At 39.1% G+C, this 22683-nt stretch overlaps 1 protein-coding gene across 1 annotated transcript; it reads left to right on the top strand.

The window, feature by feature from the left end:
- The first annotated feature begins 7992 nt into the window (after positions 1-7992).
- Positions 7993-22282, top strand: TM4SF5 (transmembrane 4 L six family member 5). Its single transcript, XM_074264731.1, is given in 9 exon segments — positions 7993-8154; positions 8156-8260; positions 10874-10954; positions 12141-12147; positions 21410-21513; positions 21515-21558; positions 22009-22040; positions 22043-22174; positions 22275-22282. Coding segments are annotated over 9 exon segments (579 nt in total). The 5' UTR covers positions 7993-8088.
- Positions 22283-22683: the final 401 nt, after the last annotated feature.

Raw genomic sequence — 22683 nt, 5'->3', positions numbered from 1 at the left:
AGCAATTGGGATAGATGGGAAAAAAAATAAATTTCCTCCAGTTCACCAATCTAATGGTATGCACAATGATAGCAGGGAACTCTGGCTCTCTTTTCTTCTCATGGTTCTTGGTCCCTGTCTCCAGTCTAGTATTCTGTTTGGCAGATTTTATGACTTTCCAGAAAAAAAGAGGGATAACAAGGCAATAACATCAAAACTGTCTGGAAGATGAAACTCAAAACAGACATTTTAGAAGCTTGAATTCCAGGCACCAAATAGTGCTAGAAAGGAGGCTGGGAAAAGGACAAGCATTTATTAAGAACTTACTAAATGTCAGGCACTGTACTAAGTGCTTTATAGATATTATTCCATTTGATGTAGAGATTAAAGAAGTACTAAATAAGTATAAAGGTTATGAATCAAAGAATAAAAGAATAGATAAAATATTGAAAAGAATGAAGGAAAGAAATTCTTTTTAGGACAAGGCACCGGAAATTAAAAACTCAAAACAAGTTGAAGAAAAAGAAAGGTAAGGGTTTTTCTTCAACTATTTAACTGAAAGGGAAAAAAAAGAGAAGAATTAGTTAATTGTTATTTGTCTTTACTTCTTCAAGAGGACCATGACATTAGGGAGATGATGCCATAATATGCAAGTGAATTGTATTTAAGTGAGGAAAGGCTGCCTCAGGTTCTCACAAATGGCCAGATATAGATCAGGATGACTGGAGATGGTTCTGGGATAAAAAAAAAGAATAATTGCCATAGAAAAGAAGAAGGTGGGGGAGTTCTAATTCACAAGTGTAGAGGGTCACAATCAGTGGGGAAACTCTGGGTAAGGTATAAGACCATTGAGTCCAGAGGGAATCTGCTAATAATGTCTGATTTGGCTCCCCATCTCTCAGGAAAGCTCTTGGCTTTCCTGAGAAGTCAGGGGATGGTAACAACCTGTGTTGTGATTGAAGTAGAGTGATACTAGGTGGCAATTGTATGTAGATACAATAACAAGTTGTTTATGTGGTCCTATGTGCACAATGTTGTTTTTCTTACATTATAAAAAGGGGAAAGTCCTTGAAATAAATGGACTCCATTTTTCCACCATCCTCATCACTTCTCCACTAGGAAGGTATATTTCAATCACTCCAGTGTGGGGGCTCTAGAAAGCAATGGTACGTTTTGTCAGCCCGACTTGGGGGGCTCTAGAAAACGGGACACAACACATGGGCTTTTGTCCTTTCTTTCTTTCCCTGTTTAGTAAAATTTCTTCACCAAACTCTTTGTGTATTCTTTTTTCTTTTTGACTAGTTCATATTAAAGTGAAGTTCATGCCTTCCAGTCTCCTTTCCTTTTATGTTTGTGTAGTCTTTTAATAATGCACCTGGGAGCAGCTAGATGATACAATGGATAGACTGCCAGCCTTAAAGTCAGGAGAAACTGAGTTCACACCAGTTTCAGACACTTAATACTTCCTAGCTGTGTGACCTTGGGCAAGTCACTTAATCCCAATTGCCTCAGCAAAAAAAAAAAAAAGTAAAAAGTAAAAAATAAAAAAAAAAAATAGTGCCCCCTGAATTATGTGAGATAACCCAAGTCTAATTCTCTTTCTAGCATCTACAGATCCTCTATTATACTTTTGCTATTCCAGGACCTGGAATCTATTGAGCACCCTATATTAAGTAGTTGTAAAAAAAGTTATGTAAAATCACCAATAAAATATTATGCAAACTTAAATGGCCTTACATTCTCTGGAACCAGGAAGAACTTCCAGAGAATGACTCTTTTCATATACAAACCTAACTGGTCCCACACCCTCTGGAAGCAGGAAGAATATCTAGAGAATGTACCTTTTCAGATACAAACTTAAGTGGTCTTGCCTATTCTGTTCTATTGTTCTGTTTCTATATAAAGCAGGCCTTCAGAAAATGTCTCTTTGCAAAATCACTTCTCTCTTGAGGGTGATATTGTCTTTCTAACAAATAAAAACCTTTAGTATGGGAATTTCTTTCCCTACAAACCTGCCCAAAAGCCTCTGAGACTAGGATTGAAGACCCATCCCTGCCCCAGAACACACCCTCATCAGTTATACTCTCTATTGAGTTGAAAATTAGAGGGGCAGCTAGGTGGCGCAGTGGATAGAGCATCAGCCTTGAATTCAGGAGGACCCGAGTTCAAATTTGGTCTCAGACACTTAACACTTCCTAGCTGTGTGACCCTAGGCAAGTCACTCAAAAAAAAAAAAAAAAAAGAAAGAAAGAAAAAAGAAAAAAAGAAAATTAGTCCAAGAGGACTCCTAGTAGTTTATTCAATTGGAGATCTCAGTCCAAGATAATCAGCTCAAACTGCCCCCCCAATTCCCAGGTTAGGATTTGACCATAAAACAGAGAACTAGTAACACATTCCTTACAAATCTCCTCATTAGGGGTTTGTCCACTAAGAGTATTCTTAGTGAAAAATAAAACTTCCTTTTTTTTGCCAGAGTTCTCGGGTTCATGAAGTCTTTTCACGTTAGACCTGCATCTCTCTGAGCAGAGGAGATCTCTCCCCCTTCCCACACAGCATCAGTTCTGTAAATAGTAATGATAGTTCTACTTGTCCCAGCCCCTTGTCCCCAGAATTTCCTCTCTCCAAAAGACAGAAAAGGAGAAGATGATCGATTAAAGCCCAGGATCTACTCAAAATCTTATATTTACTTAAGGAATGTGGAATGATAAAATCTCTTTATCTGTTGCTCCTTATTTGTCTCCTGTATCCTAATTTCTTATTTCTCTTTTTGTAAAAGCTACATCCTGACTTCTGACCTGTCTCTTTCCCTAAATAACAATACCTTGCTAAATGTTATCTCCTTACCTGAATGAAAATGATGGGGGTTAAGGTCCCTTTAAGATTCCTTTCTGATTCCCAAACCACCATGGCGAAAGAAACTAGGATCTTTAATTCACAAATCTTGGTCAAAAAGCATCCTTTTGAATTCCAATGATATCTGGGCTTTCCCAGCCCACACCAGATCTGAGCTAGCTTGGGCTTTCTCAGCCTCCCACTATCTGCTCAGGTTTCCCCAACCCCCACAAACAGCTTATTCCTTATCTAAAAACCCATTGAATTCTATTCAATGCTAACCCTGGCCAAAACCAGCCAGGAGCCTGGGACTCCACCCATCTTCAAGATCATAAAAAGGAAACTCTGAAATCCACTCCTTGCAGGAGCTCTAAAACATGGTATCCTTCTGGCCATGTAAGGGTTCCTGTCTGCCCAGTGACCACCTCTGGCCCTGGCATCTTTCTACCTTTACTTTTACTTCCAAACACCTACAATAAACCTTTTTTTTTTTAATCAATCTAGGTTTTCGGGCCTGTAAATTCCTTTACAGGGGACTCTGCACCGTCACTAGACTATCCTTGCGCCAAATCAAAAGGTCCCCTTTTCCTAACTCTCATCAAAAAGACATCCTGGGTCCTCCCTTATCTGTATCTTGCTTTCCATATGGAAACAGCCAGCTAGCTGAAAACCTAAATTTCAATATATAAAACTCTTTTTAATTACTAGACTCTCTTAGAAACTAGTCTGTCAGCTATGGCATAATAATGCCATTTCATGATTATAAGAGAATTTCTTTGAATTCTTTTTTTTAATCACATTTTTCTTTTTTTTTTTATTAAAGCTTTTTATTTTCAAAACATAGTGATTCTTTGAATTCTTTTATGAACCATTACTTTCAAACACTTCAATAGTAGGAGAAGGAATAAGAGAAGTCATCATTGTCATCATTGTGGTAACTGTCACTTTGATGTTACTGTAATCACCAGGCTACCTAGCCTAGGAAATAAATTCCTTGGAACTGCAACCCTTGGGGATAATAAGTTACAGGCTTCATGTTGTCTTATCTTTGTAATGCTGTATCTCTGCCTTTTGATTATCTTGACTTTACATTTGATGATCATCAATGACGGGGCACCTGGAGTGAGAAGCCTAACCTAAGTACTCCCTAACCACACCTCTAGGATTTTCTCTTACTTTTTCCTATAAAAATACCTGTTTGTCCCCTAATTTTTTTGATAGTTCAATTTTGGAATTTTAGCCCATTGTCAATAGTGTTATAATAACAAAAAATTTGCCTCTTGACTTGGAGATGGTCTAATCCTACAAATTATTTTTGAGATAATTGCAACACCAGTCCAGAACTCCAATATTTTTGGGATCCACCCTTGAGTTGTCATTGTTGTAGTTGTTGTTATTCCATCAGTACAGAGCCTGGGGTCAATGACTACTCTTTGCCTTTAACTTCCTTTCCTTAGCACAAGTGCCCTTTTCAGGTCCCTCAATGGATCTGGGATCCAGAATTGGGTAGTGAGTAAGAGAGCTGACAGTTGGCATTTGTTCAGAGCCATTCTATCAGTCTTGGAACCTTCTCTGACCAACCTGGACTCAAGCACACCGCCATCTTGTGGACAATTCAGGTATTGAACTCAACAATTAAGACTGACAAATTTTCTATAGATTTAAGACAGCTCTATACAAATATGAACTGGTACTTAAAACCAAGAGCCATCTGGTGGGAGATTCAGATATTGACTCCTTCCATTCAATGATGAAGTGGTAAATTATCTTTTTACAATTTTAAGGAAGACTACCATTTAAACCACAGCCAAACCCAAAGGGGCCCAACAAGGAAGTCAGAGTTACAAGTGTCACAATTAAAAAAAAGTAGTTCAACTAGGCAGTAAACAATAAGGAAGTGGAAAAACTTAGGGTGAATTCAACTCTTCAAAGAAATTAAGTAATAAAGAGGAGAGAAATGGAGAAGCAGCTGAATAGGTAGAAGGAACAAAGGAAGATAATTAAAATTTTTTTAATTTAGTTTTTTTTCTATTTAATGTTTTTCTTTTTTTGACTTATATATTTAATATTTTCCCTGTTAAATTCAAAACAATTTTTTTTAACATTTGTTTTTTAAATTTTTGAGTTCTAGGGTCTTTCTCTTATCCCTACTCACAATTAAGAAACCACATGTAAAGATTATGTAAAACATTTCCACAAAAGTCAAGCTGTGAAAAAAACAATATAGGTCTCTCACCATAATGAAAATAAAAACCCTCAAAAAAAGTTAAAAAAAAAGAGGAATAGGGGCAGCTAGGTGGCCCAGTGGATAGAGCACCAGCCTTGAATTCAGGAGGACCTGAGTTCAAATCTGGTCTCAGACACTTAACACTTCCTAGCTGTGTGACCCTGGGCAAGTCACTTAACCCCAGCCTGGGGGGGGGGGGGGGAAGAGGAATAGAGAAAAAATACTTCATTTTACATTCAGACACAATCAGTTCCTTCTAGGTATGGATAGTTTTAAGTCCTTCAGAGTAGTCGTGGATGATTATACTACTGAAAACAGCAAAGTCATTTATAGTGTACATTTCGCTTGAGTTCCTGGAGAACTTTACAGGTTTTTAAAAAATTATTTTAAAAACTTTTATTATTACATTTAATTTTTAGAATTATATAAAAAAAAAACTGACTATGTAGGTAATTCTGGAAGGAGCCAGTGAGAATGGACAGATGGGAGATCCATGAATTCTCCTCTATCCTACCCTAACACACATCTAGCCTTTCCCAGTAGTTCTCAGATCTCCCCCAATTCCCAGTAAATCCCAGGTCCTAAAGTCTAGTCCCTTGATTCAATCAATTCAATTCAATCATTCATCCTACTATGTGCCATACATTATGCTAATTTCTGGAAATACAAAGAAGGTAAAAGACACTGCCAATTTTTAAGAAGCTCCTAATCTGAATGAGGAAATAGCATTTAAATAACTATGTACAAAACTATATACAGAATGTGAATTTTTTTTTTGAGACAATTGGGGTTAAGTGACTTGTGGTCCTCCTGACTTCAGGGTTGGTGCTCTATGTACTGCACCAACTAATTACCCCTACATGTGGAATTACCTTTTTATATATATATATGTTTATATCAACTTAATTTCTAGACTTTGTTTTCCCAGTACAAACTTATCTCCAAAGAAAGCTATAACTTAGTTTTTTACCCATTAATTTTTTCCAAAAAAAATTTTTTATTATAGCTTTTTATTGACAGAACATATGCATGGGTTATTTTTCAACATTGAACCTTTGCAAACACTTCTGTTACAACTTTTCCCTTTCTTCCCTTCACCCCCTCCTCTAGATGGCAGGCAGTCCCATACATGTTAAACATGTTAAAGTTATATGTGGGATTATTAACAGAGGGAAGGCATTAGAATTAAGAGAGATCAGAAAAGACTTTCTGTAGATTGAAGGAAGCTAAGAAAGTCAAAAGGTAGAGATGATGAGAACCAGACAGTGAATCTTATAGTGGAGAAATGGAGTATCTTGTTTGAGAAGTAGCTCAAGGAGGCTGTCATTGGATCAAAGAGTATCAGAGGGGAGGGACAGTGTAAAGTATAAGAATACTGGAAGGGTAGGGCATCAGATTATGAAAGACTTTAAACAGAGACTTTTATAGTTGATCCTAGAGGTAAGAAGGAGCCACTGAAGCTTACTGACTAGGAGTAGGAGTGACATGGTTAGATCTTAATTTAGGAAGATCCTTTTGACAGATGAGCAGAATATGGACTCAAATGGGGAGGGACTTGGGGTAGGGACACTGATCAGTGGTCCAAGAGTGAGGTAATTCTTGTACCAGCATAGCAACAGTATCAGAAAGGAAGGGAGTATGTGGAAGACATAACACAGGTAAAAATTGACAGGCCTTGGCAACAGATTGGATATGCTGGGGGTGGGGGTAGAGTGAGAGTGAGAAGTTGAAGATGACACTTTGAATACCTTGGTGATTGAGGAGACATCTTCAATAGTAATTGGGAAGTTAGGAAAAAGAGAGGTTTGGGGAAAAGATGAGTTCAGATTCAGACATGCTGAGTTTAAGATGTCTAAAACATCTAATTTAAGAGCTCTTTCCAAAACTTTTGCTAAGCTTAAGCCTCAGTCCTACACTATTCCTGCTCTAAGAGTAGGAGAAGGAAGTGGTTTCTTATTGTGGTCTCTCTAAAAGAAGGGAGAAAATGAACGAAGAATGGAACATTTTTCTATCTACTCTAATGCTGGAGAAACTGAGCAAGATAGAGATTAGAGAATATTTAATAATTTATTTAATGGAGAGATATACTGGGACCAAATGGATCCATGGTTTGGTCCCAGGACTGAATGAGATTAATTGTCTCCAAGAGTCCAGCAGTGAATGTCAGATACAAGCTTCTTTTATAGGGTTCCAAAGATGATTACATAATGGGGGAGGTACCTGGATGGGTATGACATAATGGAGGCAGGCACCTAGAATGACATAATGGAAGTAGAGGCTTCTGATATTCTAATGATGTCTAAAATGGATAAAGACCTTTATCCCATCTAACATAAAGAGGGAATGATTATAGCCTAAGGTCTAAGATATAAGACCTTTATCCCATCAAACAATAAGAGGGAATGATTATAGCCTAAAGTCTAAGATATAAGACCTTTATCCTAACATTAAGAGGGAATGGTTCTAACCTGAGGCAGAGTAACTGAATAGGACAATTAGGGAAACTGTGACCCAGATATGAAAAGGGAACTGTGGCACACACTACCCCTCTGTGAGGAAACTCAATCCCTGAACTCTATCCATTTTATTTTTCTTTCCTCCTGGGATAGTTTTCCAGTCTCAAAGGGAATGAATGCCTTGGTCTCAGGAGAATGGAGGAAAACTGGGAGAACTTGGGACTTCTCTGAATGGAAAAGGAAAACTTTGGAGCAATGAAAAGGAAGTGACTATATGTAGTTACCTCCAGACAACTTCCTTTTTGAAGTTCAGCCTCTCCCTTGTGCCACATCCTCTCTCTCTTGGACCATATATAGCCACAAACGTCACTACTCCTGTTTTTACCTCTTTCCACTAATGTGTCTCTCCCCTATCGATCTTTTCTGGTTCCAGGTTTCTGCCACACCTCCCACTTGCCCTTTGTCTCTTGTACTAGGATCCCTTTTCCTTTGATATCACAATCACTTTCTCTCACCTCAATTCTCTCTGCTTTTCTCTAATTCTTACTCTTCTCCCTCTTTACCTCTTCTTCAGGAGTTACCTCTCCTCTTGTCATGTGTACAGGGAAATGTTCCCGATTTCTCGGACTCAGCCTCATTTCATTTTCCATTATCTGCATAAGTGCTCAATGCCCTCCTCCTGGTGCCCAATGGTGAGACCAAGTGGACTAAATATCTCAGCGCGCAAGTGGTGTTCTCAGGAGGTTTTATTGGCGGGGGCCTAATGGTGAGAAACATAGTGGGAAATGGAGAGAGTTGGGGGAGTTGGGGAAGAGATGGAATTTGGGGTGAAATGACAATATTAATAATGATATTTCTGACAGAAGTTTCAGACATTTTTCTAAACAGTTTCTCTCATAAGGCCCCCAGTCTAATTTTTAGGGGTATGCCTGTCAATGACCTCTATTATTTGGAGAGGTGATAAAAACTCCTGGCTACATAGTCTGTGTTGAGATAGGAAAAGTAGCTGATGGGTTGGAGTCCATCAATGTAATAATCAGCCTTGGTGCGGGCAGAAGGGAGGGAGGAGAGGTAGAGTGATAGGAATAGGAATAGGATGGGTAGAGGATAGAAATAGGATAGCCATACCAGCCAAGGATCATTCTCTCTATCCCACTTCTGTGCTCAGCATCCTTTCTCTTCTCATGCTGGTATTTTGATAGTTGGGAGACTAATGGGGATGGGTCTTCCTAGTTTTCCTCTTCCCTTTATCCACCCTTAATGCCACTTAAGATAAGTTATTATGAGGTTTGATTGGACAGGCAGAGAAAATGAGATATATAGGTATCTTCAACACTATGGTGAGGCCTGTTTTAATGGTGGAGATAAGGCATCTTATAACCGGGTCCCAGTTATGTTTTTATTAATTTTTTAGGAAGTTCCTCCCAAGGTCTAACCCCCATCTCTCTTGCTGTACTTCTCAGTTGCCCTCTGTTTCTAATGGAAAGATTTAAGAAAGGGACAAAAATTTCTGAGGCACTGGAGAGCACTACTAAAAATAAAAGCAAATAATGGAAAGGCAACACATATGGGGGTGATAACAACTAATGGTTTTATTAAAAATGGGAAGTATTTTGGCATTTTATGTTTTACAATGTATGTTCATTTATTATTATGCCTATTTTATAGATGAAGAAGCTGAAGGTGAAAAAGATGATCTTACAATCTAATCAGAATTGTCATGGGCTTCAATTCTGCTGATAGCTTGATTTTGTCTTAATATTTTTTATTTCATGGACTCAATAATTTTTATTTGGTCCATTCTAATTTAGTTCATTTCTTGAGTTAGGTGTTTTACTTCATGTGCCAAGTTATTAATTCCCCTTTTTCTAGATTTCTCTCTTTAAGATCCTACCTTAAATCTAAATCACTCAGGCTTTCACAGATTTGCCAACAATAGATCCCAGGCTAAGCTTCAGTTGGTCAGTGTCTGGACCCTGACTGATTCAGAGTGAATATAAATAGCAATTGTTGCATTTTGGTCAGAAAATATTTGAGTCAAAAGTTCTAAGAGTCTCCTCCCAGAATGGATTTTTTTTTTTTTTAAGAGGCCATTATTTGCCTTAATTTTTACCTAGCCTTTATCACCGAATGAGTATTGCCTCAATCAAACTGAGATCTGTGAAATACCTTAGCTTAAAAGGGCCAAGGTTTACTACTTCATACTGAGTCATCTCCAGTAGTCCTGATCCATATCTTGCCATTGGACCCAGATGGCTCTGGAGGAGAAAGTGAGGCTGATTGGATATAGTAAAGGTGGTGTTTCTAGAGACCTCCACCTGGGATAGGACCATAATCAAAAGTGCATTTGAACCAAAGGCTTATTTAAGAATAAAATGCCTAGCTCTTTTTGTGTTAGCTAGAAACTGGAAGATGAATGGATGTCCATCAATTGGAGAATGGTTGGGTAAATTATGGTATATGAAAGTTATGGAATATTATTGCTCTGTAAGAAATGACCAGCAGGAGGAATACAGAGAGGCTTGGAGAGACTTAAATCAACTGATGCTGAGTGAAATGAACAGAACCAGAAGATCGCTGTACACTTCAACAACAATACTGTATGAGGATGTATTCTGATGGAAGTGGAAATCTTCAACATAAAGAAGATCCAACTCACTTCCAGTTGATCAATGATGGACAGAAATAACTACACCCAGAGAAGGAACACTGGGAAGTGAATGTAAAACATTAGCACTACTGTCTATCTACCCAGGTTTCTTATACTTCGGAAGCTAATACTTAATGTTCAACAAGAAAATTGGATTTACACACATATATTGTATCTAGGTAATATTGTAACACATGTAAAATGTATGGGATTGCCTGTCATGGGGGGAGGGAGTGGAGGAAGGGAGGGGATAATTTGGAAAAATGAATACAAGGGATAATGTTATTAAAAAAAAATTACTCATGCATATATACTGTCAAAAATTTATTAAAAAAAAAAAAAAAGAATAAAATGCCTAAATAAAATCAAAAGAGTCCACTCATAATGCTATTAGTGCTCCTCTCTGCCTGCCTCAGGGAATATCTAGGCTACCAGACTGTTTACAGAGATTCATGCTTTCTCTGCCAAATTGGCTATCACCAGAATTGATCCTCAGGGTATTCCAGAGTCCAAAATGAACCCTACAAACAGGGATAATAATAACTTCGATCTTAGGATGGAAGTTATTATTATTCCTTTTCCTAAATCAGTAATTTCTAACCTAAATAAATAAATGAAATAGTAGGGGTAGGTAGAAGTATAATTGGCAGTTTATCAGTCTGTCTAGCTATGCTTTCTGCCTTTGTGGACAGAGATCTGATAGTTATTCTTCTTCCTTTTCTTTTATAGGTGCTAGGTCCTGGAATAATAGCTGCTAAAGCTGGGGACCAAAAGTTTTGTGGAGCTGGCTATGGTGGAAATCGTTGTAGGGTAAGGCCCAAGCCCAGACATTATCCACCTTCAGGTGCTCTTTGCATACATTACAAGTCTAAAATCCCACCCCTCACCTTACACTAGGGGCCCATTCTTTAGTCCTGAGTCCCTCTCCACCACAATCTTTACCTTTCCATGTAAACGTTACTTTAAGATTTTTGTTTGGGACAAAAAGACCTACCCAAATTGCCTACTCAGAGGTCCCTCATAGAAAGCAGAATTATTTATTAGAATCTCAAGAAGCAGACCCCATCTTGGTCTGCAAGCAAAATTTCACAGTAGGGTAGAGCCAGAGCCTTGAAAATGCTTGCAGCTTTTATACATTTTAAACAAAGAACCTCCAAAATCCCACCCTCCTATATGTTGTGATTGGTCACATACTGTTCCCCTAGTTGGTCAGTGGAATGTAGTAGACAAGGTGATATACAGCTTCGTCAGCCATGTTGGACAATGGAATATAGTCCAGACCTTATCTAAAATCACGTGACTCCGGAGAAGCCAAAACTAAAGCCTAATAGGCTTGATCTATTTTAGTTAACAGTTTCTGATTAATATGTGCTGTAAGTTTTTCACCTTTTCCCACACCGTCCTCCCTGTTATTCATAAATATATTTGTATAGAGATATATATATTTCCTCATGAAGAACTTAAGATGGTGATCAAATTCAATTAACATCTCTACACATTGCTTGTTAATCTCATCTGGCTCATCACCAGTTTGTCCTCATTACCCGCTAATGAATACTGGTGAACACAATTAAACACTGAACCATCTTTACAGACAATATTTAACTTACTCACCACAATCTATGATATCTACCCTCTCTGGTCAACGAGTAAAAGTCTATTCACACTTACTATCTCCCATCCATGGCCCTGCACCTGTTTGATTTAGACAATGCCCTAATAAGGTACCTCAGATCAATACTACTATCAAGATTTCACATGCACAGTTCATCAGTTCCTTTTTAGTGTTTGCCTCAGCTTGTTCTCTGGATTCTCTTGGGAAGTCCACACCCTCGGAGAGTCCGCCGGTCCTTTAATTCTGGTATGCTGAGTCCACCCTCTTTCCTGTGTAGCATCGCTGTGTCTGATGTCAAGAGGATCTGGAATGGTCCTTTCCAGCTCAAGATCGGCTTGTCCTCCTTCCACGTCCGAATCAGATACCCAGTCTTCAAGCTAGAACTTATGTATCATGAATCTTAACGGAGGAGTCTGAACAATAAGCCCTTTTAGTTCTAAAGTTTTCAGATGTTACAGTAAAGACATGACATATTTTCCTTAAAAACAAATCTTTGGTTTCAAATATTGGATCCAAGGAGGAATTTTAAATCCCTTTGGGTAATGTGACCATACAATAATTCATAAGGTGATAATCCCACATCCCTTCGGGGTTTTGTTCTATTCTTAATAAGACAAGGGGAAGGCACTTGGTCCAGGGCAATTATGTCTCAGCCAATTCAGTCAGATGCTGTTTAATTTCCTTATCCATCCTTTCCACTTTACCTGATGAGGACAGATGCTATGGGGTATGTAAGTTCCATGATATTTCTAGAGCATGGGCCACAGATTGGAGGATCTTAGCCGTGAAATGGGTGCCTTGGTCTGAATCTGCCTACTCCACCAACCCATACCCTGGAATGATATGCTCAAGGAGTACTTTTACGACTGCTGAGGCAGTTGCCCAGACAAGTGGGAAGGCCTTCACCCATAAGGTCAGATGGTCTACTATGACCAGCAGATATTTGAGACACCCCACTGATGGCAGCTCGGTAAAGTCCACCTGTGTGCTTTGAAAAGGCCTGATAACAGGGGGCCTTCCTCCTTTTTGGACTTGTTCATTGGGTCACCCTATTCATCCTCTGACAAACAGGACATCGGCTGACCAGTTGCCTGCTATTGTGTACAAGCCAGTGCCACAAACTTAATCAGCAACACATCACACAGGCCTTGGACACCCCAGTGACTGCCCTGATGTAAATATTGGAGTACATGTCTCATACCTGCTGTGGTCAGTACCTCTCTGCCATAAGGGAGGAGCCAGTGCCCCTCTTCATTCTCCTGAGTGCCAAGGCTTTGGATTTCCTGTTTCTCTTCTGGGGTAAGGGAAGGTGGAGACATTTGAGGCAGAAATGCCAGAATTAGCACCACCATCTCCTCTTACAGATTCCTCTTCTCCAGCCCATTTCACCTCCTCATCCACAAAGCAGTTTTCCCTTGTCTCAAATGAATCTCCTCTTTGCTGCCCCTGCACATGAATCACTGCAGGGTTCTTAGGTAACATAAGATTAGTCAAAATTTCAGTGACCAATGCCCTGTGTTCCAATCTCTTCCCTTTACTGTTTCCATTCTTTCCCTCAAGTAATTTACAGGATCTAATTTATTTTTCCCTTCACTTATACAAAGACTTATTTTACTTCACATTTCACAAATTGCAATTTGTCTTAAAAAATTCTCAGTCCCTGTGCTCCTAAATAATTTAATAAACTGATAGTGACTTGGACAAGGTCACTCTCTTTTTCCTCCTTGCCACAAGATTATCTACATATTGTAAGACTTTTAACAACAAGAAATTTATCCCAGAATGTTCACACAATTCTTATATGCCCAAGTAGGTGTTCCATAAATTGAAAATTATATCAATCATTTTGCTTTTTTTAAAAAAAATGTCCAATACACAGAAAAATCCCAAACTACATATTGTCCATAACAAAAACATTTTCAAAAGGACAAAGGCAAAAACTATTATCCTTGGAGTCCCTCTAAATAATTGGCATCAATATAGTTAATTAAAACTTTCTATTTTCATATAAAAGAATCTGGAAAGTTCTTAAAAACATCAATTAAATCCTTGGAGTCCCTCTAAATAATTGGCATCAATATAGTTAATTAAAACTTTCTATTTTCATATAAAAGAATCTGGAAAGTTCTTAAAAACATCAATTAAACTTTTTTTTTTTAAATAACCCTTTCAAACTATATATCACATTTCTGATCATATTCTTTAAATGCAAAAACCATTATGTATTTAAAGAAACAAATGTTCAATCAATTAGCATCTTGTAAGAGCAGCCTGACCCTTTAAATCAGTTTGCTTTTTTTAGCCAAAAAACAGCTGCAGCTTTCCACTGCTACTCTCCCCCTACAAAAACACATCCCGTCTCACAGCCATCTCTCTGTGACTACCCTTTCCAACCAATTCCTTTTTTTTCCCACTGATTTCTTCTTGAAATCATTTGCTCCCACTAATTAATCCTTCTTAAATCACTTTCATTCTCCTGTCCCATTTCTCTTTCCTCCCAATGCTTACTTGCTCAAACCTTCTTCGACATACTTTAAACACTCCCAAACCCAATAACTGACTAGATGCTCCATTTAAACTATTAATTACTTTTGTAAATCAATCTCTCTTGTCCCTTTTCTTTAAATCACCTTTTTTTTTAAACTTTAAGATTCATAATACAGTAAATAGTTAATAACTCTATAAAACCCACATGTCCAGTAAACATAACCCATAATGTTAAGAAATTACCCAGTGTTTCAGAAGCAAACCAAATAGTTGTTTTTTTTTTTTTTTTTCCTCCTTTCTTCTGCCTGAGTGTTTCAAGGCCACTAGCAGAAACTTCTTTTTCCCAGGTGGCATTAAGCAGATAAGGTTTTATTGCCATTATTTCTTTCTCGCAGACTTTGAAAACCTGCTTTTCAGGGAAAACTTCCCCACCAGTTTAAAATAGTCAATTTTTTTTGCTCTTTTACTTACAAATTGGTACAACTTTAAAAAGTTTAAAATCACAAAAAAATTTTATACCAAGCATAGTTGCAAGATGAAAATCACCAACTGCCAAATTTCTTAACCATTGTTCTTAAAGCTCTTCATCAAAAGTTGCAATTACCCAATGTAGCCTTTTTAAACTTTCTGTTCTCTAATTCTATGAAAGCAAACTTGCTAATAATGATTTTTCTTTTCTTTTTTTTTTTTTTTTTAGAAGTATGCCTAGTTTTCCCACAGCTCCAACAGGTCAGAGAGCCCTCCCCCCTTCCATGTTCAGCTATTTACCTCTTTTACTCCATTTTTATTCCTCCCTTCCAATATCTGCACCTTCTTATTTCCAATCTTAAGTTTCTAATCTTAACATACATACCAATTTAAATGTATTTAAAAATTAACCCGTACTTTAGTTTGTGAAATTTCCTAAAATCTACTTAGATATTCCATTCAAACTTCTTTCCTTTAGTAAGCCAGGAAAGAGTTAAGCACCAATTATTGTTTTACTTTGAAAAAAAAAAAATTTTTTTTTTGGCAAGATTCCCACAAGCCCGAGTTCTGATAACAGGGCTCCTTGTTTATAGAAGTGATAACCACTGTTCTTCTATTTTCTAAAAACTTTCCAAACTTTATTTTCCCCCTTCTCTCCCTCCTCCTGCAAAAGCCAGAAGCAGAGGGAGGGAAAGAGAAAAAAAGATTTTTCAAACTTCTTTTAATTCTGCCTGAGTCACTCTGAAAGAATTACTACTCTGAATGAATTCCAGTTCCCACAATTCAGCCTGATATTTTTCTAAGCCTGTAACACAGAGGCTGAACTCTTATCTTTTATGAGCGTGTTAACTTTTAACACAGAACAAAAAATGCAAAGCAGACAAACATACACACACAGACATAGGCAGAGTTCTATTTTTCTTGAGTTCCCTAAAGTCCTGACATAAATCCATGGACTGCTATCTTCTCTTATTCTCAGTACTGGTGTAGGTCACCCTTATACCAACAGTCACCAGAGAGCGCTCTCAAAAGCCCTTTCCTTGGGGTCTGAACAGTCCTCCAGTTCTTTTACAGCTTGTCTCTCCTTCAGCCAATAGACCCCCCACGCTCTGACTCCCACTTACCTCTGGAGCTACTAGTAGATCTTCTAGACTGTGCCGATGGTCAGGACTTGTCCACTGTCTTCTTTCTTCAGTGTTCAATTCTGCTTTCCACTGAGTATCTCCACTTCGGGTCATTGTCTAAGAGGAGAGGGAGACTGCTCACTTAGAGCTAGAGACCATGGAGAAAACTGCTCCATAGGCACCCATCCCTGTCCAGGGTGCACAGCCATCTTCCCCAAAGACTCCATTCTGGAGAGCCCCCAACTGTTTGGGACAAAAAGACCTACCCAAATTGACTATTCAGAGGTCACTCATAGAAAGCAGAATTATTTATTAGAATCTCCAGAAGCGGACCCCATCCTAGTCTGCAAGCCAAATTTCACAGCAGGATAGGGCCAGAGCCTTGAAAATGCTTACAGCTTTTATACATTTCAGACAAAGAACCTCCAAAATCCTGCCTCCTATATGTTGTGATTGGTCACATACTGTTCCCCTAGTTGGTCAGTGGAATGTAGTAGACAAGGTGATATACAGCTTCTTCAGCCATGTTGGACAATGGAATGTAGTCCAGGCCTTATCTAAAATCACATGACTCCGGAGGTCTAATAGGCTTGATCTACTTTAGTTAACAGTCTCCGATCAATATGTGCTGAAAGTTCTTCACCTTTTCCCACACATTTTCAACCCAACATATCTCCATTTTACAGGTAAGGAAATGAATGGAAGCCCAGAGAAAATAAAATAAAATTTGCAATTCTTTGCAAATCTTAAAATACTGTATTAATAATAATGTGAGAGTTTACTTTTACTTTAGTTTCTTCATGTAGAATTAGGGGGATTGGGTTCATGGATTTATTAACTACCTACTGGATTCTGTTTTCTTCACTCACTATGCTCTTTTTGTTGATTTATCAGTCCCCAAGATAACACCCAATATACACATCTAGACCACATTTCTCCAGTTTTGTATCACTAACTGCTTCCTGGATATCTTCAGGTGGATGTCCCACTGGCATCTCAAACTGATGCTATTAGTGTCAGTGCAGAGTTGTGAGAATTGAGGTGGGGGATCCCCTCCGGTTGGCGCACGGTTCCAATATGAAAGAATTTGAGAACCTGAAAAGTCTGAATAGCAAAAGGGATTTTTATTGGCACTTCGTAGCCAGCTTTGCTAGAAAGACAGACTCCTCAGTGGCAAGGTTCTGTCAGAGAAATAACAAAGATTATCATTGAGAAGAGGGTATCCTTACAGTGGGCAAGAGCCTGGCAGGCAGTTGTGCCAAGAAAAGAGATCATCTGGCAAGGCATAATCCTGCTTTGGACTTCTGCAAAGATTTGGGGTTCAGAGTTGTCCTTTTATTACTGAGGCCGGTGCTTCTATTGATTGAGATTCATTCAATGTTATCAATGCCCCTAGGCCTAGATTTCCAGTTGAAAAGAGAATATTTATCTTGGCGTTTCAAGCCACTCAATAGAAATATCAGGTCCAGGTCTCCAAATGAATAAAATCATTTTGAAAGCTTTTTCCCAGAGTCTTGGGTTTTTCCTGGAGGGGATCCTGGCCATCCCCAAAAAATCAATGGAGGGTGATTTGACCAAGATCTCCAAATGAATGACACCGATTAACTTGGGAAGGACTTGTCTAGGAAAGTAGGCTTTTTCCTATACTTTTCAGAGTCTGAGATCCCAAATCTAGTTTCAAAGTTCACCCTTGTCAAAACTCATACTGAAACTCAAAACAGAACTCATTACCTCTTTCTCTAAATCCTTCTCCTCCTCTTAATTTCCCTACTTGTCAAATCTATCCTTGAAGTCATCCCATTTTGCAATCTTAGAGTCAGTCTTGAGTCTTCTCTTTTAACTCCCTCTCTAATTTAGTTGGCAAGTTGTATAGATTCTAAAACATCAGTTTATTTCTTCTATCAGTCCTTTTCTCTCTAAGTCAAGACTCCAGATTAGGTCCTTATCAGTGTTTGCATTAGCAAATTGACCCAAGGGCCAAATTCACCTGCCACTTGTTTGTATTAGCAGAGAACTATCAATAGTTTATACATTTTAAAATTCAATAAAAATGTATTTACAAATGTAAAAAGCTTTTTTAAAAGCTCTTGGGCTGTACAAAATGAGGCTACATGCTAAATTCCATAGTTTGTTAAGCCTTGGACAACTAAACTTCCAGAAGGCATAGACTTCCAGTTGGAACTGAGGATAGATAACTGAACTTCAGAACGAAAAATTTGAGGTAGAATTGTAGTTTGTTGTATCTGCAGCATAGAAATGATAAATGAACCTAAAAGAATGTTTATGAAGAGGACTAGGATAAATGATACAGAACCATTCTTAAAGGGTGGAACATAATCCAACAAGGAAAACTGAGAGAAATGGCTTCAATGTCACAAAAGAAGAGGGAATAGAATATGAGGGAAGAGAGGATATTATCAACAGTAGGAAAAACTGCAAAGAAAACAAGTATGAATACTGAATAAAAACTTAGATTTAGCAACTAAGAAATTGTTGTGACCTTGGAGAGAACATTTTCACTGTTTCATACCCCTGAAGTTTCCAGTTCTGCAAAGGAGTAGGGGGAGGTGTTATATCTTTTCTTTGGAGCCAAGATTAGGTTTTTGTTTTGTTTTGTTTTGTTTTAATTTAACAAAATACGTCAATTGTTTTATATCCATTTACATAGTTGTAGTCTCTGTTTATTTTCTTAATTCTTGAGAGAGCACAATTAATCAAATGCTTCAGGAGCCAAATTGAAGGGGTTGAGAAATGAACAGGAGTTAAGGAAGTATAGCTTCCCTCACCCACTACCCTCCCCTTGAATTAAGAAGTTTGGTTTCCTAAGAGAGGTAAGATATGGGATTACAGTTTGAGGCATTGATAGGGTCCAGTGAAAGGTTTCTTTGTTTTTAAAGATTTGGGGGGTGGGGATAGGGTATGTTTTTAGGTAGAAGGGAAGTGGCCAGTGATAAGTAGAGACTGAAAATTCAAAAAGGACTACTGAAATAGAGGCAAATTCCCAGAAGGGACATTGAAGAATGAGGCTTTGACAAAAAGAATAATTGCTTTATCAGAGCAGAGGAGTTCAAAGGAGGAGAGAATGTGCATGGTAGTAGTTATATAAAGGTGTTTTAATAAAGAAGGGCATCTCATGATTTATTTTCTCAGTAAAGTAGGAGCAGCAGACCTCTGCTAATGATAATAACAGCTAGCATATGAAAAAAAAAGAAGATCTGGAATCGATGAAGTTCAGCTCCCCTTGATTCCCAGTCAAGGAGCCAAAAATGATGATATTCAGCTCAGGACAGGGAGTTGTGGGAACCCCCTTCTGGCCACACAGATCCTTCATAAATGAATTTATGAACCCTAAAAGTTAACTGGCAAAAGTTTATTATTAGAACTAAGAAGTCAGCTTTTGCATCTTTAGTAACAGGGTCCCAACAGAGAAGTAAAAATCTAGCAGAAAAATGCCAACAGAGAGGTAAATAAGGTCCTGTTAAGGAAATAGGTGAGAGAGATAAAGAGGGAGAAAAAAAGAGAATGTCTTTTCAGTGGGCAGAGGGTCGAAACTCTGCCAAGGAGAGAGAGAGAGGTTCCTTGGAATGATTCTTGCTTTTGGCCTTCTGCTAGGAATTGAGATGAAGGAAGCATGTTATATGGGTAGTTCTTGGTGGTGGCTGGAAGCAGTTTGAATTGAAATCAAAATAGAGAATTGAATGAGTGTCCCTGGACTAATCTCCAAATCAATCGAGGTAAATAGGAGTAGTCCCGGACTCAACTAGTGTCCCCTAGATATCAGAATGAAACCATTTTATCTTGATTCTCTGAGGGAGTTTCTCAAGTTTTCCCCCTAACATCTGAGAGAGAGAGTTTCGGGACTCCCCTCCTCAGAATAACTCTTCTTCTTCTTCTTCTTTTTTTTTTTTTTTTAATTAAGAATAACTCTTTTTAAGAAGGGATGTAATGGAGAGAAACTCAAAGAATAAATGGGACTGCTATGCAGCAGTGAGGACCCAAGTTGAAATCAAATAACATGTATTTTTAGAAGATCCTGCTTGGCACAGTTGTATCATCAGGTTTAATAGCTAGACCAGTAAGTACCTAGGGGGTCTAACAGAAATTACATTGAGCACCACTTTCTTTGCTTCTCTCAGAAATGGGTTCGGGTTCCTCCTGAGAGAGGAATGTGCCCTTGGTACCTAGTTAGGCCTAGTGAATGATAAACTTTAAATCCCTTCCTACAATCTGACTTGCCCACTTTGGGCACCTAGATAATCAGACAGGCTGAAATCCAAATATCCGGAATCCTTTCATTGTCAATGCTATATCAAGGAGAGTATAGCTGCTTCCTTTGCCAGTGAGGTCTCTTTGCATATGAAATCTCTTAAGTATTCTCTTTTGAGAATCAGGATAAATGTTTTAGTTCCCTTAACCCCCATATCTGACTCTAGGCAAGTAATTTCTCCTCTTTAAGCCTCGGTTTCCTCTTCTATAAAATGAAGGAATTAATTGCACTAGTTTTCAAGGTCCTTCTAGCTCCAAGAGTCAACCTATCTCCCTTCCTCCAGAGAATTCGAGAGTTCTACATCTCCCTGAAAACCCTCAGGACTTTTGTGCCCTAGAGCTAGGGAGCTGTATTTTTATTTTTAAATAGGGAATGGTCATTGGAGACTGTGGGGGTAGGGTTTAGGCTGGAAGAAGTTAAGTTGGGGATACCCTGAATATGGGGATATGTAATGGGGGGTAAGGGATCACTGAGCCCCTCCATTTCCACACCATGGGATGAGTAGTGGACTTGAAAGCAAAGAATATGAGTCTGAATCTCTCATTTAATACCTGGATATTTATGTAAACTGAGATCATTTTTGGGAGACTTTGGGGAGTCCCTGATGTAAACTGTGTCCCCCTTTGGGGGGAAGGGTGTTCCTGAATCTCAAACTCTCCACCAGGAGGAACATACCTTTCCCAGACAACACCCTTCCCAAAATATGTAATCTCATTCAATTGGAAATTTGGGCCTCGGAACATAATCACCACCCTCGGTGGAACTGGAGATTAGTCCTTGGAACTGCTCCCAGTTTGGCAGAGTGGGGGGGGAGGGGAAACTTGGGCCAACACTGATAAAGCTTCAGAAGGCTAATAAAAGACGATTCTGAACCCCTAATCTTTGCCAAGTTCTTAATCAGGAGTTTGCCCTCTAAGAAAGCTGGCTTCTTAGCACACTGTTTTCTTTAACCCACCTTTGCTAATTCCTAATCAGGAGCTATTTGCCCTTCTGGACTTAGCCCACTGATGAAGACATTTTCCTTTCAGTATCAACCCATCCTAACAGGACCCTGACTACTAAGAATATAGCTATCTTCTTAGCAAGCTGACTTCTTGGTTTTGCCACAAATTTCGGGTTTGCTTTCGCAAGGAATCTGCGACATGGACCACAGGGGCTCTTAACCCTCAATTCTCACTCATCAACATGACCTTAGGTCACTTGACTGCTCTTTGTTTCCTCATTTGCAAAATGAAAGAATTGGACTAAAATTATGGACTCCTAAGGTTCCCTCCTGTTTCAAATCTCTGTGCATTGTTTTCCAGGTGCTGGCTCTGTCTTCTGTTCGGCTTTTGGGGTTCTTGGGGCCCTTTGGGCCCTTTATTGCCTCTTACTGTCTATCTCGGCGCTTCGGGATGGGCCCCTATGTCTTAACATAGTCTAAGGAATGGGCCTACCCTTTCAAAAATAACAAGTAAGGCCTTATCTGACTTTTTTTTCCTCTGAGGCTGGGGTTAAGTGACTTGCCCAGGGTCACACAGCTAGGAAGTGTTAAGTGTCTGAGACCAGTTAAATTCGTGTCCTCCTGAATTCAGGGCTGGTGCTCTGTCCACTGCGCCCCCTAGCTGCCCCCTTATCTGACCCTCAATACCCTAGCCTACCTTCCCCGCCAACACCTCACCCAGGCTACCCAAGCCTTACTTGCAGTTTGTCTTCATTGAGGAAAATGAGACTTTAATCTTCCTAAAAATAGGCTGACTCCAAAGGCACTCCTCCACCCCACGTGATAAACCCACTCCCAGGCTAAAAAGAAATTCCAGCCCCTCCCACGGGCTGGACACGTTAGAGACCCTTATCCTACCTCGAGGAAGGATTAGAGACTGACCCCTTAGTTAATCGTGGATCCCAGCCACTGCTTCCGTAGGGGGAATTACCTGGCCCACCCAAAACTGTGGGACAAGTGGTAAAATGGAACGTGACTCTGTTCTCCCTGCTGTTGGGGGTGTCAATTCTGGAGCTAGTGCTGTGTGGCATACAGCTAGTGAACGCTATCGTAGGAGTTTTCTGTGGGGACTGCAGGAATAAAGGAGGTAAGGGCGCCCGGGCGGCCACCCAGTGCTGGGGCAAGCGGCTTGCGGGGGGGCCAACTATGGCTGGGACTTGTCTATTCTTTTTCTCCTCCTCCTCCAGAATATTGAGCTTTGAAGCTGAGGGGGACACGTTCCTGTCAGGATGCACTTTCCGAAGATTTGGGGGACAGGTTGTCCCCACTCCTCTTTTTTCCCATCACCTGAAATAAAGTTCTCTGATAATTACTATCTTCTGCAATCCCTGTCTCGTCTGAGTGCGTCGGACGCTAGCCCCTTCTTCTATCCAGCTGGACCCCGAGAAAACTTTGGGTGTCCTTTGCCCTCCCTTGATTAAGTTTTCCTCTAAGGGCTGCACAAGCTAGAAGATCTTCTAGGAAAGATCTTGACTCACCTACAATTTTGACTTTGTGCAGTTTAAGAAAAACAAATATGGCCCTTTTAAGGTTAAAATGTACATTATTTCATTAGAGCCTCCCAAGAACACCATGACTTGAAATGTACTATTTCCT

Source organism: Sminthopsis crassicaudata, chromosome 4 (assembly GCF_048593235.1).
Source record: "Sminthopsis crassicaudata isolate SCR6 chromosome 4, ASM4859323v1, whole genome shotgun sequence".
Taxonomy (NCBI): domain Eukaryota; kingdom Metazoa; phylum Chordata; class Mammalia; order Dasyuromorphia; family Dasyuridae; genus Sminthopsis; species Sminthopsis crassicaudata.
The sequence above is the reverse complement of the archived record's forward strand: the minus strand, read 5'-3'. Positions and strand labels throughout refer to the sequence as shown.